This window comes from Centruroides vittatus, unplaced genomic scaffold (assembly GCF_030686945.1).
Source record: "Centruroides vittatus isolate TY-2023 unplaced genomic scaffold, ASM3068694v2 scaffold_1152, whole genome shotgun sequence".
Classification (NCBI taxonomy): domain Eukaryota; kingdom Metazoa; phylum Arthropoda; class Arachnida; order Scorpiones; family Buthidae; genus Centruroides; species Centruroides vittatus.
The window spans coordinates 3,480,507-3,506,516 of record NW_027122670.1 but is presented as its reverse complement, the minus strand read 5'-3'; the positions used below and the strand labels follow the sequence as shown (position 1 = coordinate 3,506,516).

Below are 26,010 nucleotides of genomic sequence, written 5' to 3'. Positions count from 1 at the left end.
GCAACCCCAAAATACCAATAAAAATTTTGGCGAAGGTTCTCTGAATGAGCAGGCCACCAGACATTGCTTCAAAAAATTTCATTTTGGGAATAAAAATCTCAGAAATCAGAATTGAAGATCATCGTCAAATTAGAACATCACTTGACTGTTCGAGAAATTGCGGAAAGGTTGAACATGCTGGACATTATTCAAACATTTCTCAACATCTAAACATTTTTAAGGAAAGTCAAGAAGCTCAACAAATGGGTATCACACAAACTCAATGAGAGAGATAAGGAGCATCATTTGGAGGTCTGCAGTTCTTTAATTATTCATGACAAAAATGAAAGTATTCAAATGAAATTCTTCCCCATCCACCTTATTCCCCAAACTTTTTGTTGACAGACTATCACTTTTTTATACATTGGACAGATTTTTGGCAAGGATAGCCTTCAAGAAAGAGGATGCAATAAAAAGTACCTTTAATGGCTTTTTTGGCTTCTCATTCTTATGATTTCTATCAAATTGTCATTAATGCATTTCTGTTGCTATGGGAAAAGTGTATTAACGTTGGTGGAGAGACAGTTTTGATTGAATATGTAAATTTTAAATTAAATTAATAAATGTTCAAAGTCAGAAGCAAAAATCGACCATTTCATTTGCAACAATAGACCAGCATTCATTTCATCTTTCTTATCTGAATTCTGCTTTCCACTGGTGTGTCTTTAATCACCAGAAAAAAGTTTTTCTAAAGCAATTGATATTATATCATAATTTCTGAAATAGAATTTTTGATGCACTGGAAAAGTCTGTAATATAATAATACTTCAATAAATACACAAAATAAATATCTGAAACATGAACTTGATATAAGAATTTTTCTGAATCATCAAGTACAGTATCTGAGGATCTTACCAGAACCAAAAGGTCTTATAAGAGTTCTTCAAAAAAATAAAAGTTATGGTGTACATTTTTGAAATGTTTGTAATAGTACACTTTTCTAATTTCAAGTAATTTAATAAATAATATTATAGCAATGGATTGATAATAAAAATACACACAAAAAAAATTATGTTTACAGTCTGAACAAAATGGCTATATTCACAAAAATAAACCACAAATTCTGTTGTTTACAATGAGAAGATTGAAATCTGGACACTGTCCACTTGTGACCTTGCTCAAACTACAAAGAGCAGATACTTTACAGTAACAACAGAAGCAGGTTGCTTACAATATTAATATGAGAGCATAAAGAAATCAATGGCTGTTCCAAAGTCTTACAAGTTATTTAACCCTTTATATATCCTGATGATACTATGAAGTACCATCAGGATATATAAAGGGTTAAATAGTTTGTAAGGCTTTGGAACAGTCATGGAAATCTTCATTATGACCAAAGTTCTAGGAATGTCTAATAATAGATAATGAAATAAATTTCAGATGACTGAGTAACAAGAAACCAAATATATACTGGTAAAATGAAGTTATTCTTGCTACAGACAATTTATAATTTTACTCTTCAGTAATACTGTAATTAAGAATATTTGGCAAAGTGTTTTTTGTAGAATTAAGTCGTCTTTATTTTCATTTCTGTGATTTACTTCCCAGAACTCCCAAACATTCCCAAAAATTGAGAGGAAAATTTCATAATGCCTCTATATTCTTATTTATTTGATAGGAATTGGTATCAACAAATTTAAATGATTTACTACTAAAACTATGTAACTTCTCAAAAAGATAATTTTGAACAATGTTAAAAAGATTTTTCATTTTAATACTAGTTTTCTCTACATTAATAAAAAATTAATGATGAAAGAGAATGACTCTTTTGGCGATTTAAGTATGAGTTTGGTAAAACAAGTGAATTTTTCTTGTATTACATGGCTAGTCTTATTTTTATTCCCAAACTTTGTGGAATTCCGTGGAAATAGACCTTATTTATCAATTATCTCCTGTATAATAATGTAGATTTATTTTCAGATTTTTATGTATTTACAAGAATTGTGAAATTACAGTAGTAATTTTCTAGTTATACACTACTTATAGTAAATTGTAAACAGAACTTTTATTTGCAACATGCAAAAAAGTTAAAAAAAAAAAAAAAAGCTATGTTTAAAGTTTTGATCAAGTTACTTGTTTTCAATAAAGTCAACCTAAGTACTTTTCCAGCAGTCAAGTAGATGATTTACAAATGTTTTCAACTACATTCATTAGTCCTGATGTCTTAAGTTCTATTAGTTCCAGTTAGATATGAAGCAGACTAGTGAATATAGTCGAAAACACTTGTAAATCATCTATTGCATTGCTGAAAACTACTTAGGTTGACTTTGCTGAACATGGATCCAAGTTTCAGTTTTAGGGAAGTGTATTTTAAGATATTGTGTTTAATTATTATTTGGTGAATTTGAGTTTAATATAAAGGTTTGTATGTAAGGAAAATTATAATTTTATTACTAGCAGAAATATTTAATTATATTTGATCTTTCAAATTTAGTATTTGAATCAATGAGATAATTTTATTAACATATTATCTCATTACTATATAAAATGCAGGGCACTCATAAAGTTGCTTTGAGGTGGGTGGAGAAACAGGAGGAGCTTCCAGGAATGAAGAAGTGACATCACAGACAGACTGCATGTCAAAAGAGTCACCATGGATTTTAATAAACTTTTGTTTAATGCACACCCAGTTTTGGGATAATCGCTCTTATATGGTTTTTCCCTCATATACACAGAAAATCACATACACAAAATTCATTTTTGATTTCATTACATGAGGTGCTAGAAATGTCTTCCATTTCCAAGACACAACCAGACTCTTCTGCATGAGAAAAACTCTTTGTTTGATGATGAGCAAGATGAGAAACTATATAGCATCAATAATAATACACAAACACCTAATTACTTGCTGAGCTTGCTGATTTCTTTATTTTCAAACGTTTTCAACCTAGTTATTATAGGTCATCCTCAGGAAAAATTTATTCCATTTTCAAATTCGAATATATAGCCTTCGAATGCTCGTGATTACAACGTTTCGAAATTTTCAAAAATTTTAACGGTTTAAATAATAACAAATTAAACCAACTACAAACACATTAAAAACATTACTAATTAACAAACATAAAATAAATAAATAAATAAATAAATATTGTATCAAAAGTAGATTAAACTAGTTAAAGCTGCCATGTCCTTTCTACGGGTTTTTAAATCCCATTTCTTTTTCTATTACGTATTTCCATGCTGTTGGAAGATTATTTGCGTCTTTTGCATTTAAACATTTGTTTTCCACCTTACTCTTATATATTTCTACTTTCTCCATCCCTAATGCAATCGTCGGGGAATGGACTGCCTTTACTATTCTCGCTTCATCCCATTTTACGTTCGCTCCTTCCTCTTGCCCCATGATCGCCAAAATGGTGTTATTGTGCCCTTTTTTTACATCATATTTGTGTTCTTTTATACGTGTTGCCAAATTACGTCTAGTTACTCCAATATATTCTTTTGTTACCGCTAATTGCTCGTTCTCAAATGGAATCTTATAAACCCCCGCCTTATCCTGCATTCTCATTGCGTCCTTATCATTTCTAAGTAATCTGTATATGCTTGGTGCTCTTTTATAAATCATTTTTGTGCCTTTATATCTACATAACTCTTCTATCACTCCTTCCATTTTTCTGTCGTACGTGAACTTGCTGATCCGATCCTCTCTATTAAATTCTCTGTGTCTATGCTGCTTGTAACTCTTAATTAACCCTCCTATTACGCTCTCTTTATAACCCAACTGTTTTGCCACTTTTTTAATTCTGTCAATCTCCTTAATTTGATCTCGTACATCTGTGCAATATACGTACGCCCTTTTAATAAGCGCTTTAAACGCTGCCATCTTATATTTGAACGGATCATTAGACCACGCCGGTATATATAGGGGCGCAAGCGTTGGTTTTAAATATACTGAAGTTTGTATATCTCCCCTTCTAAATTTTATATTTATGTCCAGAAAATGGAGCTGCGTACGGCTTTTTTGTTCCATTTTTAGCTGTAACCCATGCGGATTGTCATTCATAGCAATTAAAAAATCTCCAATCTTTCGTTCATCTTTCCAAATTATCAATACGTCATCCACATATCTTTTGTACATTACAATGTACTCCTCAAATGATCTTAGGATATCTTTTTCTAGTTGACGTACTACTAACTCGCATAGGAGTCCCGACATGGGACTTCCCATCGGGACACCTTTCTTTTGCTTGTATGTCACCCCATCAAATCCAAAAAATGATTGATAGCACATCAAATCCGCAAGTCCATTCAAGTCCTCAACATGCGCCGCCAACCCTGGATTATGCTCTATCAAAAATTCAGTAAGGGCATTGAAGCATGATGTTAGATTCACGGACGGGTACATGCTTTCATAATCCATTACCGTCCCCACCTCATCGTTCATTAAAGCCAACTCCTGCAACTCCTTTACTACCTTATTCGGATCATTCGCTACATACATATTTTCCACCATCTCCTCATATATGTACTTTTTTAATCTCTTCTCCAGTATAAAGGTTGGTGCATTGCATTTTTCAACTACCGGCCGAATCTCCTTGCCCTCCTTATGTGTTTTCGCGAACGCAAATATTCGTGGCATTCGGGGGTTAGGATTATGCGATCTTTTTAAGAATGGCAGGTACGTTGAGAGTGGTGTTCTTTCAAGCCGCTTAACCTTGTTGTTCGTTGCCGTTACAATCTTTTCATCCACAATATCACATTCCGTCTTCCTAATATAATCCTTGATGGCTTCATTATACCTTTCTCTTTTCATAATTACCATTTGTTTAGTCTTATCCGCTTTTGTTAACACTAGCTGCTCTCTTGCCATCCATTCCTTTGTAAACTTCATATTTAATCTTTCTTTTCCCTTCATTTTTAGTTCCTCTTTCTTTTTTCTAAATGCCATTTTCCATCTGAAATAATCTCTTTCAACCTCGTTAAGGCCGGTCATCCCTCTTTCCAGTTCAGCTATTGCAGTTTCCCATTCGCTTTTGTCACCAGGAACATAATTGGGCCCATTCTTTAACACCTTCTCTACCTCTTTTGGTACCTCAATCTGGTCCCATAGGATGTATGGCTTTATATCTCGTATTTGCCCTTTGGGAGCCTGTTTCTTTATAATCCATGCCATCTTTCTGCAATATTTCCTTTCCAAGGTATTTTCAACCCTTTCTGTAAGCTTTACTGTTCTACCGTTGATCTCTTTTAACCATTCTGGATTTCTTTGGTATATTGTGTTTTCCAAATCAATGCACTCATTTAAAATTCCATATTTTTTGTTCTTCATAAGTCTGATTGACCTACGTAAACATGCCTCCTGAAACCTCTTTCTTAACGTGTGGCATTCTAACGGTACTCTAATTCTGTGTATGGACATCGGAAATACCTTTTTATCCGCACATTCCTTAAGAAACCTCAATTTGCAGCCAGTCTTAACTAGTTTCAACGCAACCTTTCTGTATAACTTATACATGTTGGCCGGTGCCGCCATTGAAACAATCCTTACTTCCTCAGCAGATTTTTCTGGACATAAATATAAAATTTAGAAGGGGAGATATACAAACTTCAGTATATTTAAAACCAACGCTTGCGCCCCTATATATACCGGCGTGGTCTAATGATCCGTTCAAATATAAGATGGCAGCGTTTAAAGCGCTTATTAAAAGGGCGTACGTATATTGCACAGATGTACGAGATCAAATTAAGGAGATTGACAGAATTAAAAAAGTGGCAAAACAGTTGGGTTATAAAGAGAGCGTAATAGGAGGGTTAATTAAGAGTTACAAGCAGCATAGACACAGAGAATTTAATAGAGAGGATCGGATCAGCAAGTTCACGTACGACAGAAAAATGGAAGGAGTGATAGAAGAGTTATGTAGATATAAAGGCACAAAAATGATTTATAAAAGAGCACCAAGCATATACAGATTACTTAGAAATGATAAGGACGCAATGAGAATGCAGGATAAGGCGGGGGTTTATAAGATTCCATTTGAGAACGAGCAATTAGCGGTAACAAAAGAATATATTGGAGTAACTAGACGTAATTTGGCAACACGTATAAAAGAACACAAATATGATGTAAAAAAAGGGCACAATAACACCATTTTGGCGATCATGGGGCAAGAGGAAGGAGCGAACGTAAAATGGGATGAAGCGAGAATAGTAAAGGCAGTCCATTCCCCGACGATTGCATTAGGGATGGAGAAAGTAGAAATATATAAGAGTAAGGTGGAAAACAAATGTTTAAATGCAAAAGACGCAAATAATCTTCCAACAGCATGGAAATACGTAATAGAAAAAGAAATGGGATTTAAAAACCCGTAGAAAGGACATGGCAGCTTTAACTAGTTTAATCTACTTTTGATACAATATTTATTTATTTATTTATTTATTTTATGTTTGTTAATTAGTAATGTTTTTAATGTGTTTGTAGTTGGTTTAATTTGTTATTATTTAAACCGTTAAAATTTTTGAAAATTTCGAAACGTTGTAATCACGAGCATTCGAAGGCTATATATTCGAATTTGAAAATGGAATAAATTTTTCCTGAGGATGACCTATAATAACTAGGTTGAAAACGTTTGAAAATAAAGAAATCAGCAAGCTCAGCAAGTAATTAGGTGTTTGTGTATTATTATTGGTAAATCTGCTGAGGAAGTAAGGATTATTCTATATAGCATCATTCAGAGATACAGAGGACATTTACGAATGACATCCTCTGTGACAAGTTATGACATCACCACTCAAGTCAAACCATATGGATGTGTCCCACTGTGGAGTGACTTTATGATTGCACTGTATAAGGATATTATACAAGAGTTATCCCAAAAAGTATTGGAGATTAATATCTGTTTAGTACTTTCGGAATGAAAAGGGTGCAAGGGACTTTGATTCGCCCTATCTAAAATATAATAGTAAAATTGTTATGTATAGTTTACAAATATGAATGATTTTCTCCTAATTGAGAAAAAAATTACAAAAATTAATGAAATATTAAGAATATTAAATTTTTATTTAAAATTGGAAATTAGTTTTTAAATGAAGTTTTATGTTTATTTTTAAGGTTTTAGTTGCTGATTGTTATCAAGATTTTAGTAAGCAATTAAGTGAAGCTTTGACAATGGTTACAAATGCAAAATCTCAATCTCTTCCCTTGTCACACACACTCCAATCTTCCCATTCAACCAATCAGTCACAATCTTTAACATCATCGTCGTCATCATCATCATCATCCTTTTCACAAGTGCCACTTGTAGATTCATCTGGAAGACAACTGGTAAGATTTCATCATTTTAAAATAAGAATAAAATTTTACAAAAAGTATTTTAGATAGTATTTTAATTTTCGTAACTGACATATAATAATGAGCATATTTTGATGCTAGTTCATCAATAGGAAACAAAATGTAATATCATATAAATAAAATGGAAAGCTTGTTTGTGATACAGTTGTCTGTGTGAGACATTTGTATTTGGGTTTTTGTCATTGAATTCTGTCATTCTCTCTCTTTTTTTTTCTTTTCAACTTTTGTATTTATATACTTTCCTAAAAATTCTTCTATCATATTTTATAGAAAAATTTGCAAAAAAATCCACAAACTTCTTTTAAATCACCATAAAAATTTATTTTATGATCACTTAACAACAAATTTGTGATGCCACTGCCTACAGACCAATCTGTATCTGAATACATAGCTGAACATGACATTAACTGTATTATTTCCAATTTGAAAATAGTAAATTAATAAAACAATTTAAATAACTTGAAATATTCTATTTGGTTTTGCTTTCAACTTTCAAATGTTCTTTTTAACCTGATGATGGCTGTTTAATACTACTGAAAATACTGTTTCATGGTTTTATGTTTTGTGCTGGATTTTTAGGTTTTGTCGGGTATCTAAAACCATTTAATTAGTAAGAACATTTAATTGAAATAGTGATGTGCAGTTGGCCTAAAATGGTTAAGTGGTAATGTTATCATTTTAATCAATGATCCTTCACTTGCATATCAATAATTTAATTTATTGATTTTGATGTAAAGCCTAATGATTTATGAATACTTTGAAAGTATTTTAAAATGTCTTATTAATATTATTTCCCATCTACTTTTAATGTTTCTTTTAAATACAAGTATTGCCTCTTGAAATATATTACCTTGTTTTATTACAGATTGTTCTATGAATTTCTTTTTTGACATATGAAAGAAATTTTTAATTTTTGAAAATACTTCTGTAAAATATGATGGAATAAAAAAAGGTCAAAAGAAAATTTGTTAATCAAATTTGTTGACACTATGGTGGAAACAATTATCAAATATATGAGAGTTATTTGGAAATCAACTTCCAGTGAACAATTAGAAAAAACAAAGGAGGAAGAAAAATTTTATTATGTACAAAAGTTAGCTAAAGATTGAGGCTGTTTCTTGACATAATCACCCTATGAATTCAAGCACTTGTCTTAGTATGGAATGAGATTTTGTATCTCCTCATCTAAGAAAGTTGCTGCCTAGGAACTGAACCAGTTATTTACACCATCTTACAATTATGTGGAAATGCTGTTTTCCCAGACAGACCTTTATCTGCAAGAAAACATGAAAATCATGGGACAAGGTCTGGGCTATAGTTGGTGTCATAACAGGTCCCAAATGCTGTATGATGTCTTTTATACAAGCAGTTATGTGTAGGCCTGCATTGTTTTGCAGAGATATAGCATCCAGTGTCGACATTCCTCTGATTGTTTTGAATTGCTCTATACAACTTTTTTTAGTTTTACAGTGTCTTTGAAACTTTTGAAAGTTCTCCCTAACTGCAACCTTTTTTGATGAAGAGATGTAAAAATTTGCCTCACACTGTGACAAGTGCCTGAATTTACAGGGCAAATATGTCAAGAAATAGCCTCAACATGTAGCTCACTTTTGTACATAAAACTTTCTTTGTTCTTTCTTGATTTTTCTAACTGTTCACCAGAGGTTGCTTTCCACATATTTCTCTTAAATAGTCACCAACTAACAAGAGAATGTGGTCTTCGAATCTGTTTGATGTTTTCTTATGATAAGCAGAGCATTGCCAGATACAACAGCTAATTACTTTATAAATCAAAAAATTATTCATTTATAAGTATTTAAATGTGTAACATAAGTAAATATTTTATAACAGTCAATAAAATATTTAATATTTTTGGGGGTTTCATTAATTTAATATTTGAACTAAGTACACCAATCAAAATGTTGATAATCTCAGTAAATAACTTAATGTAAATTCAACAAATGTTTTCAATTTTACACAAGATCTGCTTCAGGTCAACAATCAAGATTTGTTGCATTCCAATTTATAATGTTGTCTTGAAGCGATCTTGTGTAAGATCGAAATCTGTTGAATTTTATTAAATTATTTACCGGGATTATCAATATTTTGATTGCTGTACTTATAGCTATTGATTCAATTTTATTAATATTTGAAGTTAAACTTTTTGAATACAAAAAATATTAGATTCATTTAATGAAATTATGAATAATCTTAATCCTGTGGGAGTCATATGAGGTTGACTGCCTTTGAAGATTCATGTGGCATTTGACATCAGTTTTTATTCCAAAATTATGAAATTATCAGAACATCAGAAATTACAATTATATTTTTTATTTCCACATTTTGTTTACTTTTTAACAATGTAAAATACTAGTGAATTAATGAAAATGCATGTTTTATGTTTATTTTATTGTAGTTTGATTCATAAACAACTCATACAACCTTTTAAACCACAGTAATGAAAATGGCTGTGGTTTAAAAGGTTGTATGAGTTGTTTATTTATATAATGCAGTCAACAAAGAGTGTAGTTTGATTCAATAAAGTAAACCTATCAAATTTCACTTTGCTGTAAATTATCTAATATCAGGAATAGTTTGTAATTGGAAAGAAACAGGTTATCTTTTACAATCAGGGTAGGAATACTTTACTGCTAATTGCCCTTTAAAGTAATGAAGTGCTGACTCTAGTGCTAATTTGTTACCTGTTTTGTATGAAACGTTTAATATCTTCATGTGCAGATATTAAATGTTTTGTTTCATAGGTAACAAAAAAGTATAATTAATGTGTTTTATCATGTGAATTTTTAATAAATTTGTTTATTTTTATAATAAAGAAATGATGATGAATTGTTTTTTTAATTAGAAATTTTCATATTGCATCGTAAAGTTTATTTTTCAGATGCATTATATTTGTTTTTAATTTTTAAGTGGTAAATATATATTATACATGTTAGTATATATGTATTTTTGTTTGTTTTCTGATATGTAATCATTATTTACTAATTAAAAAAAAATATATGATTTGTAAAATGCTAATAAATAGCTATAAATACTTTTCCTAAAATAATTTTTTTTTTCCAGCTTGAAAGAGATAGGAGAAATGATGCCAAACAGAATTGTTCTGCACTACTTATAAGTAATAATCAGCAAGGTAAAGGAAGTAATAATGCTCTTGTGGGACGTTCCAATTTTGGCCCAATTCAACCTCCATTAAATTCCACACATTGCCTTGAATCTTCCGGAGATAATGTGATTTCATCTAGAAACCAAACAATCTTAAATAACATATCTGTTGGACAAACTACCTTTACTAATGCTAGTCATTTAAGTAGTGTATCATCATCTGCCTCAACTAGAAGTACAAATATAATATCCTCCCTCAATAATAGTCATGTTCAGTCTACTCAGCAACCTGTTCTTTATCCTTATCAAAACTTTCCTCGGAATCTCAGCAGTAGATATCAGGCTAATCAGAAGTCATTTTCAACAAACAGAAATTTAACAGAAGAAGATTTGACTGCAAATCATTTTCAAACAAATGTTTCAAATAACAGTAATAGTGGTGGAGCCAATCAACTTACAAGAGTGTCTTCTCTTGGAAATATGGCATCTTTTAATAAACATTCAAGTCAAAATAGATCTGTTCAATCTCAGCCACATTCTCATATATCAAGAAATTATCATTCTGTAAGAAATTCTGGGTCATCACCAATTGTTTCTTTATCAAATGATCTTACAAGAAATATAAGTAATCAGGGTATGGAAAATTGTGCAATAGAGAGAATGTCAAGCACAACTAATAATCAAGTTCCACAAATTGCAACACTAAATCAGACAGCAACAACATTTAATCATCAGCCATCTGATTTTATAGAACACTTAACAGCACATCCAATGGCCAATACTTTCCCATTGCATTTATCCCCAGAGTTAATTTCACCTGATTTAAATGGTTTTACAGCTGCAAATAATGCCCATCCATATTCACCTGGAATGAAATATTCTGCCCAGTTTCCATCACCACCACTTCCTGATTCTGCTTTTGAAATGTATCATCCATTAGAAGCTTATCTTCACAGAAGAAGCACACCAGCATTTTATGGCCACGGAGAAGTATTTTTTGATCAGATTCCACCAACGGCATTTTTTGCAATGCCTCCACCATTTTTTGGATTACGTCCTTTAAGGTAAAAGAATTATTTTGGCTTACATTAGTAATTGTATTTGTTTTAAAATTTTGTTTTATAAAAAAATAATAATTACTTATATAAAATGTAAACAACTATAAAATGAAATCAATGTTTTAAAAATTAATTGAGAAATAATTATTCTATATTGAAATTTCTTCAAAAATTATATTATTTTACTGCTATCTTTAAATAATAATGGAATGTATAATCTTATATACAACAAGGAAAATAAAATAATAAAAAACAATAATAGATATGTAGAAAAATACCTATGTGATTTTAGGAATAGAAAAAAAAAATTATTATATTACTGAAATTCATAGAAATTTATTAAAAATACAAAGAAAAATGAAATTTTGAAAGCAAGTAGAAATATATAGAATTGTAATCATGGCTATATACTTCATGTATGTGTAGTTGCTAATCTAATCCAAGCATAATATATTATTATGCTTGGTTTTCGGTTGTTGGCTATATTATTAGCTCTTTTCTGTAGTAGGCAATCTTGTATTGTAATGATCTTTTGAAAGCATATTCAATATTATTAGCATTTCTATAAAAGCTGAATTTAAAATGCTAGTAAGATTGGAATAGTTATTTTGCACTTACATCTTATTTTAAAAAAGAAAATCAATATGAATATCATCTTCAGCATTCCAAAAATAATTTTTTTAAATAATTTTTGAACTTCTAATTTGGGTGAACAAGAATGTTGACACTTCTTTAAATTTCTGATTGTTTCAAAGAAATGTAACCAAAGACAAGTTATAACACATTATTTGTAAATTGTTTTTTTTCTTTTGAAATAAGACAAAAACCACCATACTATTAATTAACAAAAGTTTATCAAAAAGATTAAATGATGTACAGTACTTTGAAAATTTCTTGGTTACATTTTACAAAATTTTTTTCCATGTTGTCATGAAAAACTGGTGGTTTTTTATATTTTTTAATCAGTTGACTACAAATTTATTTATTGAATTTATTGATAAGTGCAGTAAATTTACTTATTGAAGTTGAACAACTTAGCCAATCAATCTGCATCACTAACATTTGGAATTTGTCATTAAACTTTTCGGGATGCTGTAAAAAAGTATTTAAAAGACTTCATACAATTAGTTCCAAGTTACCTAACTTCAGACTTGTTAAAATGCAATTAATTTTAATATAATATGATTTTAATCAGAAAAAGTAATAGGCTGTTATGAAAATAGTCAGACATTGTTAATGTTTTTTTATTTGCCATTGTTGTCATATAAGGTTTTATATTTTTATGGTTTATAACTATTTTTCTGTCTCCTTAATTCTGAGTATATTCTGTAATTTTTTTTGTAACTTTTGCTCATTAGGGATATAGTAACAGTATTTATTAGTTATCTCTAATCTATGTAAAATTCAATTGAATGAAGAACTCCAAGAATGCATGTTTTTGTATGTCAAGAACAAGCTACACAATAGAACTCAGTTAAGGTTTTTTAAAGGACCAATTCAAAATACTTCTTAAGATGGAAACTTGAGCAAAAATGAAAATAATATAGCTTTTCTTTCAATAATCCACATTTATTTAACAATGTTCTGCTATGTTTCAGTAAATTTAAGCTTATACAATATCTATTTACAGTAAAATCTCATTTATATGGCCATCTTGAACATATACAATTTCTAGCCACATAAGTCAGGTGGTCATCTAGCTGGTATATGAAAAAATTGACATGAAAAACTATAACTAAGTACCCCACATGACTTTGTCATATTACAATAGAATTGAGACAGAACATTGCATTTTTTGTAATTGAAAATTTTTAAATTAGTAGGAAGACTGGCAATGCATCTGCACGGTAAATGGCAGTTGTGGGTTCGAGTCCCAGTCCAGGTCGATTCTTTTCTTTCAGAATTTTCTAAATTAGTTTATTTAATTGTGATTATTAAATCTAATAAGAGAAGTGCCTAACACCATCCTCTAGTGAAAAATTATTTAATAATTAATTTAAAATAATCGCAATATAATGCAGTAGTTAGTGTATTACGTATATACAATGGATTCGTAGATGTTGGTGTATGTTTTAAATTAGTATTAATACATACAAATTATTTTTCACTCCATCTAACTCAAGTGCTGACACATGTTTGAGTGTGTGTGTATGTGTGATCAGAAGAAAACAGTTTCTTGCCATACAAGAAAGCAATTCTTACATTTGTTGGCTGTGGAGAAGTAGTCCTTAAGAGAAGGAGGCAGTCCTTGCATCTTCTGACAGTCAATTCTTGCATTCACTCAGTGTCAATTGCTTTCTTCTTATGTTTTATTCATTTTTGGCATCCAGTTTCATTAGGCAGGTGCAATTAATGGAAAATGGCAAAGTTTAATCAAAATCAATCAATCAGTCAAATTTTGTGGATGAAACACAATTCTGTAAGCACATAGAAGAGGTTTCACTAGCATTTTGTTTCAATTAGAAGACTATGCTGAATCTTGCTAAATGTTTGATACAGATTATGAAAGTAAACAAAAATAAACACATTGACAGTAATTCAAACTTTCATATAAGATAATGTATTAACATTAAATGATAAAGCTTGTTTGCAACAGGATTCATTCAAAAACTGTACAATACAATACTAAGTGGAATTATTTAATAACAGTTGATGAAAGCAATATAAATGTTTATGAAACAGTAGGAAAGATTTTATTTTTAAATACTGTGTTTTAACAGGAGAATTCAGGAAAATTATTAAATGGAAGTTACTGGATATGTAGAAGTGCAATTGTGCAATTGTATTTAAATATCATACATAATAATTGATAATTGTGCCAGAATGGTCAAATAAAGTTTTTTTCAGACAATGAAAGTTTTTTGTGGACCAGTGGTTGAAAAACACTGTTTTAAACAGAGTGTTGAGTTTAGGAATGCATAATTTTTGTATTCTGTTAGTAATGTAAATGAGGATAAATGTTACTTTTGGACACTCTTATCGTGACCATCAATATAGAGTTTGATTTATAATAAAATGTATGCAGTTTTACAGGGGAATTTTGGAGTGATAGTCACAAAGTAAGATTCAACTCTGTTTAGATATTTTTTAATGTAACGTAATGCATTCATTTTGTAAAAATAAATTTATTTTCACTAACAAACCACATATCTACAAATGACATAATACAGTAGAGAGTCATTTATCTGAATCAATTGGGGACTGGGGTTGTTCGGATAACTGATTTTCGGATAATCGATTATGTACAAAAATATTAACCTGTCCGATGTTGAAATTTTTCTCCATTGCATGTCGCTTTGTGTTGAATTTTCGTCGATTTTAAGTCTAACAAAAATTTTTATAATAATAATTGAGGCTATTGTATCGTTAAAAATTATTTCTTTATTTTGTACAAACAAAATAAATATATTAAAAAATATAAAAGCATAAAAATCATACTTTAGAAGTAAATCTAGTATCAAAAAAGTTAGATTCAGCACGACACAGTCCGACTGGAAAGCGTTCAGATAACCGGTGTTTGGATAATGACTCTCTACTGTATAACATAAAAATTAACAATATATATTTAAATTTAATAAAATAATAAAAAAATATTTTGTATATATAAAGAAAAACTTTGCTTCCATTTCTTTTCTGTCATTTTAACACATCAGTGGCAGTCCGCAAAAATTCACAAACACAGACTGCCTTTCTTTTTTTCTTTTTTTTTCAGGCTCCGCCTCAGCAATAAAATGAAAAGCATGGAAACAGCGTTTTCTGGCATTCTTGCCAATCACTTAATAATACATTTGAATAAAGAATTAAATACCATCAGCCATATTTTTTAATTCTTTAATAAATATTTAACAAAATTAAATAAATAAAATGTCTACCATGTGGATGTGTCTATATGAGCTTTAACTTTGTCCTTTAATGGGAAACTTTTAGATTATTATTTTATTGTTATTCTTATTTTGTTAAATAATTTTTATTAATTAAAAAAGTTAAGTTTGTTTTGTTAATTTATATTTATTTTACTTCTGTTTTATTTAAATTTTATATTTTTGTTCTATTCTACTGGAATTTAATGAATATTCTTTTTATTCAAATATTTTTTATTTTGGAATGCTCTACTCATGAAGATGTATTAAATTAGTGGAACACATTTTTGTTTCATTAAACTTTTTGCTAGAGTTGATTTATAAGGTGTGAATTTATTTTCTGACATTGCCTCCAGTTTCTGTATTTTGTTACATTGCAACTCAGCTTTACTGGCCAAGGATTATAGGAAATTAGTCCTTACACACTGTAGAACAAGAGACAAGTTGAAATTACCCTATCATACAATGCCTACCCTATGCCCATTTTTAGTATAAGATTACCTGTTGGATGTATTAGTTGGTTATATATGCAATATGTCAAAAATGGTATGGCAAAAATTATATCAATATTTGGTTTTGTAGTATACTTTATTAATAATGTTTGTTGTAATACTTATAACTTTGTAAAAATTTTTTCATTGAATTGGACCAAATTTCATTATACACTGTATTTTTTTACATAATCAAATAATTCAAATTAGCCAGTTTGTAGGATTATGGAATTATAAGTTAAATGAAAATAATCTATTTTATTTAACTCATTTTTATGAAATACTATTATTAAATGCATTTTGTACAATGTATACAAATTGTTGTGGTGATGCATTTTAAAGTCCGAAGGTGTTATACTTCTAAATGAATAAGAATTGAATTAATAATTTTAAAATAAAGAATTATTTTATTTATGAAATGTTTGTTTTTATTATTAGTTGCATTTTTTAAATTATATCTGATACTATTATTTGAAATAAGGGGAAATTTTGTTTCTAAAATAAATATCCTACTATTTATGTAAAAGACAGTATAAGAAAATCATATTAATTTTTCTAATTAATGTAGGATTATATCAAATGATTTTATTACATTAATAAATAAAAAGAATAATAATCACTTTAAAATTTTTATAGGCGAACTGGACCATCTAATGAACTTCATATTCGTTTAGAAGAATGCTATGAGCAATTTAGACATTTAGAAAAGGAAAGAAAGAAGGTATGTATGATGAGTAGTTGAAGTTGATTTTTTAAAAGAATAATAAAATTCAAAAATTGTATAATACTTTAAAAATATAACATACATATGAAATTTTATCATTGAATATTAAAAGATTGATATAAGATGATATGTAGGTCAAAATGATTAACTCTCTTACAAAATACATGTTTCCTTATGATCTCTCTCACCAAAGCTTAATATTATACTGGAGATATGAGAGCTCTTCATGATTTCAGTTGTGTAAAGCAACATAAAAATGCCACACTAGTACACTGTTGTCTTAATAATTTACTAGATTGATTCATAGTGAGAAGTCAGTCATACTCTTAACTTAATTTTGCTAATGCAGAGTTGTTGTCATTGATTTTTTAGATATAATGTGAGTATAATTGAAGTAATTATAAAAATTAAAACTATCTTTTTGCATATATATAATTTGTGTGTATTTTATTTTTAAAGATAAAGTCAACCTTCATTAGTATACTCTTAGTAAAATTTTTTAGAATTCTTTTTCCCTAAACAGTTTTGTAATGAATTCTGTTGGTGGAATGTTTGTTGTGCTTCACTCACAGCAAGCAGCAATGAGTCATCACTTCCTGCTTTGAAATCTGTTGCTTTTCCATAATGTTCTACTCTACTGTTAACTTGCTGTAATCTGCTGTTGTGTGAGTCTCCTCAAAATGAACAAATAAGCATTTTGATTAAAGAAAAACAAAATAGTTTATAGAAAAAGAAATTTCCAAATGTTAGTCATTAAAGAATAGCAGAACACTTCTTTATTGTGGAAGAAAACAGTCATTTGCAGATGCATTGGACACATCTTAGAAGAAAAAATCAAGTGGCTGCAACAGCCTTCCTCCAAGGCATTGTCTTAGATCTGCTAAACATGAGAATCTTGAAGATGACATAGTAATCTGGATCATTCAAGTTAATACCAAACATGGAATTGTAAAAGAAGTAGTTGTAGAAAAAGCAAAAATCTTTGGAATACAAATAGGAATTACAGGCTTCTAATATAGCAATGGTTGGTTGGCAAGATTCAAGCAGCATCATAGACTTTAACAGTATATCAGGCAAGGTGAAACAATTGAAGTGGATAGCCAAATTGTATCAGATGCCTGTGAAACGTTGACATGATTAGATAGTATGAATTGCAAAATATTTATAATATAAATGAAAGTGGGTTGTATTACACATGCAGCCAGACAAGATAATTTTCTGTGACTATCTTGTTTTGCTCCAAGCAAAAGATAGGCTTACACTTATTGTACAAATGCAGATGGATCTGACAAAAGAGTCATAACAGTAATTGGGAAAGCTGCATGTCTGCAATGTTTCAAATATTTCAGTCCAAATCTCTGTGAATTGCCATTATAATTAAAAAGCTTGGATGACTGCAGTTGAATTTAGCATCTAGCTCAAAGTATTTAATGAATCTGAGAAATCAAAACCTTAATGTACTGATGGATAACATATGTATGTGCCATAAAACAGAGAAGTTGAATTATATGAGAATTCAATTTTTTTCTCCCAAATGAACAGGAATACTTCAATGTTTAGATGCAAAAATTATCCAATGCTTTAAGGCACACTACAGATATTTCCAGTGAAGCACTTCATTGAATCATTAAGCCAGTTACTGTTTCGGTGAAGGTTATTCTTTTTGTGATTCAGTGAATCTGGAATGGAGTAATACCTGAAACAATTTGAAAATTGTTGGAGCCAGATGGTTAATTCCATTGATCCTGAGTCTGTTGCAGGAAAATTGTACAGTAGAAGGGCTGACAGCCTTTCTTTCTACTGTACAATTTCAAGCAACAGCAGTATTGGAAAATTCCTTAACCTATTCCTTGATATTCCTGACATAACTTGGGTTGCAACAACGATGATCTCGTTTCAGCATCAAACGTTTTTGAAACTAGATGTTGCTAGTAGTTATAATTTTTATACTAAAACTAACTTCCGAAATATAATTTTTTTTGTTTTTACATTTATTAATACATGTTTTTGTTTGTGCAAAATAAAAAAATAATTTTGGATGATACAATAGCCACGATTACTTTTTCAAAAACATGTAATTTTCGTTAGGCTTAATATTGACAAAAATTCAACATAACACAACATGCAACAGAGAAAAATTTCAACATGGGATATGTTAACTTCAAAAGAATTTTTAAAACTTGATGATAATTTGCCAATTTTTTATAAATGAACACAGAAGAGATTCTGAAAACTGCAAATCACACTAAAAATTCTGATTCAGATGATGAGACTGAATAAGTGCAATCTCCACCATCTGCTAAACCAAAAGAGAGCATTAAAATAGTAAGATTCTTCCTAAAAGCATGCTGTGTTGATTACAATGTAATGTCCCATGTTAATGCCATAACTGATATTATTGGTGAAATTAGTGAGCATAAAAAGAAGCAGTTATTAATATCAGATTTCTTTGTCTCAAAATAAATGTTTTCATGTACCCTACTTGTAGTGTGTGTACATTTTACTTGTTCACTGCAAATCTTATTTCTGCTACAGAGATGTATTTACTTGTTATACTGATTTAATATAATATAAATGTTTTGCTAAATTTGTAATAATATTGTTATACTGAATTTTCTATTCTTAAGCAGTATGCATTTTTCTAATTTTGAAATAGTGCCACTATTGTACAATGTGAAAAAAGCACAAAGAACAGACAGTAGCTTACTAACAAAGGTGTTTGTAATTACAGTTAGCAATAATGAATAGTACCATATTTCATGTGAATATTTATAAATCTGTATGTTAAAAAATTGCTAGTATGTATCCTGTATCAGTGAAGTGATATTGAAAATAGTGCTTAACTAGTGTGTGATATTTTGCTTGGTCTCCTTTTTAAATAGCAGACCAAACAAAATATAAAGGTGCATGTGAGGGCCAAATTTTTTTGGTTTTTATGATTTATAGTCAGCTTGGTTAACAAGTTAATTGTGTAATTTAATATAATTTAATATCGTAATAATAATAAGTTAATTGTGATCAATCAGATGATTGACAGTTTTTGCTATATTTTTTAAAAAGGAGGACATACATAAAATAATATATTAGTCAACACAAAGAATGAGTGTATAATAAAAAGTTACAATAAACAAAATTATATGATTATGTATTATTCTGTAAGTTGTTTACTATATATTTAAAAACAATCACAGACTCGATTACGTAGGCTTGGGAACTGGAGTTGGCCTGCAGGCCATAAGTTGCTCACCACTGATTTAATATGAATATAAAACAAGGGTTTCCAAACTTATTGACTGTCAATGCTTTTAAGGATTCCTAGACTTTTTGTTATCTCTTGTTTTCTAATACAGTTAATAATAATAATAATAAAAAAAAATAAATCTGATGAGCTAGTATTAATTCACGTACCATTTTTACAGAAAAGATTTACTTAGTATGCAAATTTACATCTGTGATGTATTGTACTGTACATAACCAATTGGACTAATGATTTTTAATGAACCATTTGCAATTGATACCTGAAAATGCTTTATCAATTCCTGGCATCAATATTGCGACTTTGATCTAAATAGTAATATTTCATTGTTTTTAACATTGAACTGTTAACAGAAGAAGAGAGAAAAACATTGCAGATGTAATTGTGAAATCCGGAATTTTTATAGACTAAAATTTTACATTATTTTCCGTTCTGTTACATAAAGAGTTAGGGAGAATTTTTACTCTGCTAGAAAAATAAACAATTTTCTTCCCAAGAATGTCAACATTCTATTGTTCCCACGCAGCATGCAGCTCAACTTGCATGATAGTTTATAGTTAACATCTAAATTTCGTCACTTGTTTTGGTCCCGGAACACCTATAACCTTTATCGCTTATAACGATCGATCACATGACAGATTTTTTCCATCACAAAGCTATAAAAGATGCTTCTTTCCCCCCCTTGGGGGAGTCTCTCATCGACAGCTAATGAAGTCGAATCTCTGCCTATAACCTTGTGCGACGAGTGACGATATTGAGACGAATTGCCACCCTCCAGGGAATTATCAACAAGGTATGAAACAGTTATTGTAAACTCTCTCTTGGCCTCCTTTTTGCGGATGGAAGCTAGGATCGACTGAGAATGTCAGAGATTGTAGTCATTAGTATCATTACTTTTAATAAATCTTTGTTTTATTGTTAAATGGTGTTTTCCTCTGCTCATATATCGCCTTCGCCTTACTGTCAACTCCGCTCACCCTCCCTACACTCAGCTGACAAAAAGAGTCCTGACCCTTGGGACCCAAAATCGTAACTGGCCATCCTAGACAAATGGACAGGTCAACAACCTGTTGCCAGAAAGGGAGGTTCGACTTCCTCTTACCTCCCAGTGGTCCACATAATTACATAATAAGGAAAACAAAAACTAAACATAAAAAAGAATTTTTAAGTTGATAATATAATAATATACAATGATACCAATTTGGAGTTAGTTATTTGTCTCATATTTACTTTAGAAAACTAACATATGAGAAAATAAACAGTTTACTTCTAAATAATGATTTATAATTGATATTTTCACAAGAAAAAAATTATTTTGAAAAATCTATTGTAGAAATCTTATCATATAAGATTAAAATGATATTTTATGCAAATATTGACAAATATTTTTTAATTTATAGACTGAGGCAGAACTTGCAAGACAAAATCCTGGGAAGAAAATATCAAGTACTAACAACATTCCAATTCCTCGTTTACCACCGAATCCATCTCGTGTTGACAGGCTTATTGTTGATGAATTAAGAGAACATGCTAAGGTAATTTTTAAATCTGTTATTGTATTCAAATCATTTTATGAATGTTTTATAATCTGGATTTCTTTTTTGTTATTTTTATCTATTTGAATTAAAAGATTTTGAATTTTGATTTTTTTCAAAACTTAGTTACAGTAAAATTACCTAAATAAATTACTAAATATATAATAAACTTAAGAATATGAAATTAAATTTTCAATAACATTTAGTAGTCATTATTTGAATATGTCTGTGCCCACAGTCATTAAACTGTTGAACGATTCTCTAGGGAGCTAAGTAGAGTCATAGCAGAGTGAATCAAAAACTACAAAATTAGCATCAATGTTTATTTTTTCTTTCTGTCTTTATTATAATAAGTAAAGGATGATCTTAAAGTAACTTGACAGTAATTTCAGGATTGGGGAAAGTGAGGAATCTATGAAAACCTTTGCAGAATAAGTGCACAGTGACATGCACTCACAATACACAAAAATAGGGGTAGAACACCTGTCATGGTTACGGTTAATATAACCATAACTTAAAAATTTCCAATACAAATACCAGAAATTCACAATGCCATGAGAGACTGCAAGACAGAAAATAGCATAAAGCATTGGAATGGTGTGTGAAGAACAAAAAATAACAGATTTTCAATTCTCATTCCACATTCAGGCACTCTGGATCTCCTCATCATGCATCCATGAAAACATTAAACTGTGGGAACACACACTTGTCTTACACCCATGTCAATTGTGAACCTTTAGACATTTTGCCATCCATGTATATACGTACTTTGCTATTCTCAAACATTGCTCTCACATCTCTCACTTTATAATTACATGATATTTTCCAATTTTTCCCTATTCACTCTATCATAAACTTTTTCTAAATCAACAAACACTTTTTTACTCACATTCAAACATTTCTCCATAATCATTCACAATGTAAAGATCTGATCCACACACTTCTTTTCTTTCATAAATCCTTCACTTTCCATATCTCCTTTGCAATCACCTTCTGAACTTTGTCAACTAATACCCATGCAAATACTTTTTCAAGTATGTTCAACAAGCTTATGCCTTGGAAATTCTTGCAATCTGTCCTTTCATCCTTTCCCTCCTATATCGGAACACTCGCAGAATATTTCCAATCACACAACATATCCTTATCCAAATGTAACTTGCAGAGTTGGAGCATCCATTCATCCACATGTTTTTCCTTCCATATTTTAACATTTCTTCAGTCACACCATCCAGACCAGGAGATTTGCAATTTTGCATTCTTCTTATTCCATTCCTAACCTCGCTCAGTTGAAATAGTTCCCCATCCATCACTATCTTCATTATCTCCACAACTGTTCCTCTATTCATGCTATCTCCATTATCCCTCAAAAAATAGGCTCTCAAAATATTCACCCCACCTTTTATACAACTCACATTTATTCTACAACAGCTTATCATTTGTACTTTGTACATAGGATACACTTCTTTCTGTTGCAATGTATACTCTTCAGTAACAGCTGAGAACTGGGTGTACTGTAATATTATCAAAAACTTTCATCAAACCAGAAAATCTAGTAATATAATGTTGATTTAAGAAAAAACTTAAGAAGTTTGTCAAAAGCATTTGTTTTTATTAAATTGTGATTTTTAGGTTGAAAAGTAATTCAGAATATAGAACAGAGTTCAAAAAACCAAACATAGTGTGATATTGGTTGCCTCCGATACATAATATGATCAATGATATCAAACTAGGTTTATGGGATGACGAAATAAAGATTTCTAGGCATTGAAGAAAATTTCTGCTGCTTCCCTATAGTTAATCACTATGTTTTTAAATGAAGCAGGCCTCAGAGTCACTCACTTGTACTCATTTTTCTCACTTTTTTGGTAATTTTCACGTGCCTAATTAAGATGTGGGACAAATCAAAAATAATTTTAAAGCCATATGATCTGCTGAATTATCGGACTATTGGAATAGAATTTTCTGGAAGAAAATACTTAGCCCTGAGTGGGACTCAAAAATCACAACTGCCGCTCAGTGTTGTTAGGTTTTAGGAAACAAAAATTTATTTCACATATGTAAAAAAATCCTATATGCATTTAAAAAATCTTTCTCATTACAAATTCAGAAGCCAGTGTTGAGTAAAGTTATGTATTCATGCCATATTTTCATTATTAGCCAAAATCTAGTTCTTCAGAGTTGCATTTTCTTCTATGAAGTTTAAAAATGAGTATTCTAAGCATCCTATGTTTCTGGTTGTTTTCTAAGAAAATCACTAAAATCCTTTTGTAGGAGAAAACACACTATGCGGAGGGATTAATCTCTCAAGCTGATAACACTGCTGCCGCTTTTAAATTTAAAATATATAATTATTAAAATTAACATGAGATAGTAGAGTAACCTCCTACCACTAGACAAATTATTTTGTCTGTAACCATTTAATTATCCTTGTTATAGCCCAATGATTTGACATATCATCTGGTTTTAATTAACAATCAGGTTATGGAGTTGTCATTTAAAAAAATATTTTTTTACTCGATTTATCTTTAAATAATTTCATAAACTTGAGTTAAATAGAATAAAGTTATTTTAATGATTTCATAGCATATTGTTAACATTAAATCACATCTCATCTGTATCTTCCTAAATGTATGTTTAAATTGACTACAAGTATAATTATTCTATATAGTAAGTATTATTTTCATAAAATGTGTGATTACTTTACTTGTGAAATATTCATTTTTTAAATCTTTTCTCTTATGCTGATTATAATTGTGCATTAATTGAGAGACTAAAAAAGTAAACGAAAATGTAAATTCATATTTACATATAAAATTTACCAAATAAATTAAAAGATTCAAAGTGTTGTAAAAGGTACAATACATGATTGCTTGTGAGAAAAATGTTCACACACTTCCCAAAAGGTTAACTACATTTTTATTCATCTGCCAGAAAAAGTTCCTTGTTATTTATGAAATCATTAATAAAATATTATTTTACTTATTTGAAATAAAATAATAAATCTAAAATAAATATGTAAATATTGATTTCAAAATATTTACACATCTCAAAGCATTAAAAAATAAACAGTTTCTGATAATGATAAATATCCGAGTATAGCCAAATTAGTGAAATCAGCATTGAAAATCTCCATTCCCACGAGAGAGGGGGTCAATTTCACGCCAGCACTTTCTCCCGTTAAAGCATCAGTGTTGGAAAGAATACTTAATTCACTTTCGATTGTTAAGGAGGGACTAAATATGTATGACCAAAGCCTACACCTTGTACCCATTACAAAGGACAACTGAAATTAGCTCCCTCAGTGCATAAAAATTATCAAGAAAAATTGGAAAATGAAAAGAAGTTAAAAGAATAAGAGAAACAGAAAAAAGAGCAGAACAGGAAGTGCAAACATTTTGAAGAACAACAAAAGAAAGCTGTTCGTAACATGAAGATTATGGAACTGCAGCTGAGTTTAAACCAGAAAAATGTAGAAGAAAATGAAATACATGCAGCAAGAACAGCAAGAACATGAATGAAGTATGAGCAGCACATGTGATGCTTATTAGTATTAAGTGTTCAAAAGCAAGAGGAAGCTGAAAACATCCAGAATAATCTTAATAAAAGAACATCATCTTTCATGACTGATTATTTACAGAAGCCAAAAACTTTTTTAAGTATGCATGGTTTACTGGAAATAAAGTAGCCACTCATTATATCGTGCTTGTCAGGAGACAGAAAAAACATGATATAACCAAGTAATAAAAATTCTGGGCTTTTACTAAACAGATTATAAATGCTATGGAATCTCTATTCTTTCATCAGCAATTGTTTCTAACATAAAATAAGCTTAGTTTTTCAATCCTGAATTTTATTCATGGTTATATTGTATTAATTGACGTTTACATAAACATTGATACCTTTAGCATTATTGTTTCTTTAACAATGACATTGAAAGAAATACTGTTGATATAAAAACATCAATGGTGATTTTATTATACAGTACTATATAAATTGCTTATTAGAAAGTCATGTAGTTTATGTTTTTCAATAAAAATTATAAATGCTGTAATTGAAAATTTTAAAAACTAAATACTGAATATTAGGGTTTCTGAAACGGGATCCCGGGATCCCGGCTGTTTTTTTACCCCGGGAAATATCCCGGGAAATTTTTCTCATCCCGGGAAATCCCGCAATTTTTTTAAAAGTTCACTTTTTTCTTATTTTGTGTTAAGATTGAAGAAATTTTACAAATAGAAAGTATAATTAACTCATAAACTGTCAGAATGCCGGAATGCATTTATATTTATTAATTTAAGCCTGCTTATTAGTTTTTTTTGTTTATATGTCTCAAAAATAAATAATTGTTGAACTGCGGGCTTTGTAGTAATCCTCAATTGATACGTTCTGAAGTGATTCCAACAGAGGTTTTAAAAATTTGTATATATATATATATATTTACAGAAATTTTGCGAAAAACAATTCCTTACTACCACCTGCAGTGAATTATCTGGCAGAGTGAGAGCTCTGTATTCTCGCGATTATTATGAGCACAATTGCAATTGAATAAAATAACAATGTGGAACGTTTAACCTTTACCATAATACTACACATTCTATCTTTTTCTCCTGGTTTCAATGACCGGCCAAATCCCAAT

General features: G+C 29.9%; 1 protein-coding gene across 1 annotated transcript in view; it reads left to right on the top strand.

The window, feature by feature from the left end:
- LOC136986574 (serine-rich adhesin for platelets-like) overlaps positions 1-26,010 on the top strand; it is a 109,225-nt gene that overhangs the window by 63,345 nt on the left and 19,870 nt on the right. The window contains exons 7-10 of the mRNA XM_067284153.1: positions 7,088-7,300; positions 10,409-11,514; positions 16,496-16,580; positions 21,240-21,374. Coding sequence (XP_067140254.1) covers positions 7,088-7,300; positions 10,409-11,514; positions 16,496-16,580; positions 21,240-21,374 — 1,539 coding nt within the window. The remainder of the gene's footprint in view (positions 1-7,087; positions 7,301-10,408; positions 11,515-16,495; positions 16,581-21,239; positions 21,375-26,010) is intronic.